Source organism: Rhincodon typus, unplaced genomic scaffold, assembly GCF_021869965.1.
Source record: "Rhincodon typus isolate 14 unplaced genomic scaffold, sRhiTyp1.1 hic_rhity00002932, whole genome shotgun sequence".
In the NCBI taxonomy this organism is placed as follows: Eukaryota; Metazoa; Chordata; class Chondrichthyes; order Orectolobiformes; family Rhincodontidae; genus Rhincodon; species Rhincodon typus.
The window spans coordinates 10,429-12,904 of NW_025968570.1; the positions used below are offsets into that span (position 1 = coordinate 10,429).

The 2,476-nt window shown below is 38.7% G+C and overlaps 1 protein-coding gene across 1 annotated transcript; it reads right to left on the bottom strand.

The window, feature by feature from the left end:
• Window positions 1-287: 287 nt before the first annotated feature.
• Window positions 288-1,735, bottom strand: LOC109914936 (G-protein coupled receptor 171). Its single transcript, XM_020514550.2, has one exon. It carries the CDS (start codon window positions 1,733-1,735, stop codon window positions 743-745), a length of 993 nt encoding a protein of 330 aa, XP_020370139.1. The 3' UTR covers window positions 288-742.
• Window positions 1,736-2,476: the final 741 nt, after the last annotated feature.

Here is a 2,476-nt window from a genome sequence, read left to right on the forward strand (position 1 = left end):
CTGAGATCAGTGTGCAAACACTGAACAAAACCAGCTCCTGTTTCTTTTAAGTGGGTGACTCATTTTGCTTGTTTCTTTTGCTCCCAAACCACACCTACCACTTGTATCCACTTCTGCCCAACGATGAATCCAGTCTACACAACCAAGCACCGTATCTCCACGGAACTGAGTACTTGCAAATTTTAAATGATGCCGAAATGAGTCAGGAAATTGGAGAACAAATGGGAGGCCGTTGCTCTTCAAGGGGATGCCCTGACCATTGTGACAATCATTTATTTAATCAAATCTTTAATTAAACTCAAGTTTAATTAAATACAATATATAAGATATAACACTTAAACGTGAATAATATAAGTCCACGCTTTTGTACACATTGCATGAATTAATCTTTCTCAAAGGTGACAAGCATTATATTAATCTATCCGTTGTCTCAATTTCACTTTTAACATTGAGTATTTTTTTTTGTCAAACTAGTTTTCTTGAATTTGTTTACCTTGTGTTGTAGACTTAGAGAATTTGTGCTTTGGTCCAAGTTTTAAAACCCCAAAGTAAAAATGTTGTGAATGTTTGTTTTTTTTTCTTCTTCACATGGTTTATTTGTCAAGGAAACTGTGGCATCACAGCAAAAGTTTCAAACAGTCTTCGAAAAGCTCAAAATCTGTGCCATTAATTTTAATATTTTTTTTTCTTTGTACAGTTTAGGGGGCAAAAGGGCAGGAGAATTGACCGGAGACTATCCATCTTAATTGCACAGTGTTAAGTTGGTCTCATTTGCTGCCTCTTCATGCTGTCTTTTCGTGTGCCTGGACTCCTTGGTCAATCCAAATGTTTCAGTAATTTTTGACCGAAATGATTTGCAGAGGTAGAAATACAAAATGGGGTCAAAACAGAGATTGAGGACAGCCAGGAGGAAGGTGGATTCCTTTGCGAGAAACCAGGATCGTTGCACAGAGCAGTCTCCTGCTGGTTTGTACTGACTGAGAGTGTATGGAGTCCGGACAATATGATATGGGACAAAACAAATGATGTAGATGCTGGTCAGTATGAAAACATGCCTCAGAGTTTGCTGTACATCTTTCTGCATTTCTCTGTCCCTGTTTTTATACAGTTTCTTCACCACAAGGAAGTTGGATGTCAGTATCATCACTGAAACGTTCATGAATATTGCAATGCAGATAAAATTGGTGAGGACATGCCAGTGCAATCCCAGCGTAATTTTGATCTCTGCGCACTTCAGAAGAGGTTTTGGGTTTATTCTTTTGATGGGGATTGCCATATTAGGCACCATCAGCAGCAGGACCATCCCCCAAATCACCAGAGACATCATTTTGGCAAAACCTGGTTCTTGAATTCGCTGGAACCTTGTGTTTCCTGAGAGCTGAATGTATCGATCTATGCTCACAAAGCCCAGGAAAATAATCGATGAATACATGTTAACATAGATGAGGCATGCTGTAACCTGACAGTGGAAGATCTTCAAACCCCATGGAGCAACACCCAAGTCAACAATTATTTTGAAAGGCAGAGCCAGACTCAGTAGAAAATCGGCAGTCAGTAAATTAATTAAGTAGATGTTGAGGCATTTTCTGGCTTTCCTTTGGCTTATGAATGCCCAAAGTGCGATGCAACTCCCAATAATACCAATCAGAAAGATTAAGTAATAAAAATAAGTAAAAGCTTCCATATTGTTATTAATTATACATGGCATATGGGAGCTGTTTGGCGCAGAACTCATGGTGTGTAACTTCACACAAAAAGTGTGAAGCCTAATGTATTAAGACCTGAAATAGAAAACACAAATGACATTGGAAGTTGGCTTTTGGAATGATTACAAGTCAAAGACATTTCATTGTTTATGCAATTCTGGCTTATTATGAGAGGTTGGAGATGGTAGGTACAATCTATAGAAGAGCGACATTGATGGGTTTGTGAAGCTAAGGTTGAGAGATTCTTACTGACCTGGAGTGCAGCCGGTATCTAAGTGAAGGTAATTTTCCCTTCGAGTTTAGTTGTTGTGTTTACGAATAGGATGTGAACACTGAACAATAGAGTCAGCCTGCTTAAGTCTCCAAACCCTTATGCTCATCTACACTTGAGAAAGGAAGTATGCTACCTACCTACTGTCCCCCGTTTCCCTTTGGAGGAAGCAGCTTGTCGGAAATGCTTGATGACTCAGAAAATGTGTCACCTGCACTTCAGTGGAATGCTATTAACGACCTTTTTGGAAATTAAATACCGGTTTCTTGCCTGTTGTTTCATTATTGAAGTTCTTTTACATGCAAACCACATTGTACATTCCCAGTTACAGAGTACTCTCAGACTGAATTTCCCATATTACTCATGTCTGTGATAAGCAGTTGTCTTGTTTCAATTTATCAGAAATATGTGTGTCAGTCTTTCAAAAGTTTGAACTGTGTTTATGAACAATATCAAGTCTTCTTCAATGCCCTGCTAGCAAAAATATCTCTGCTACAAA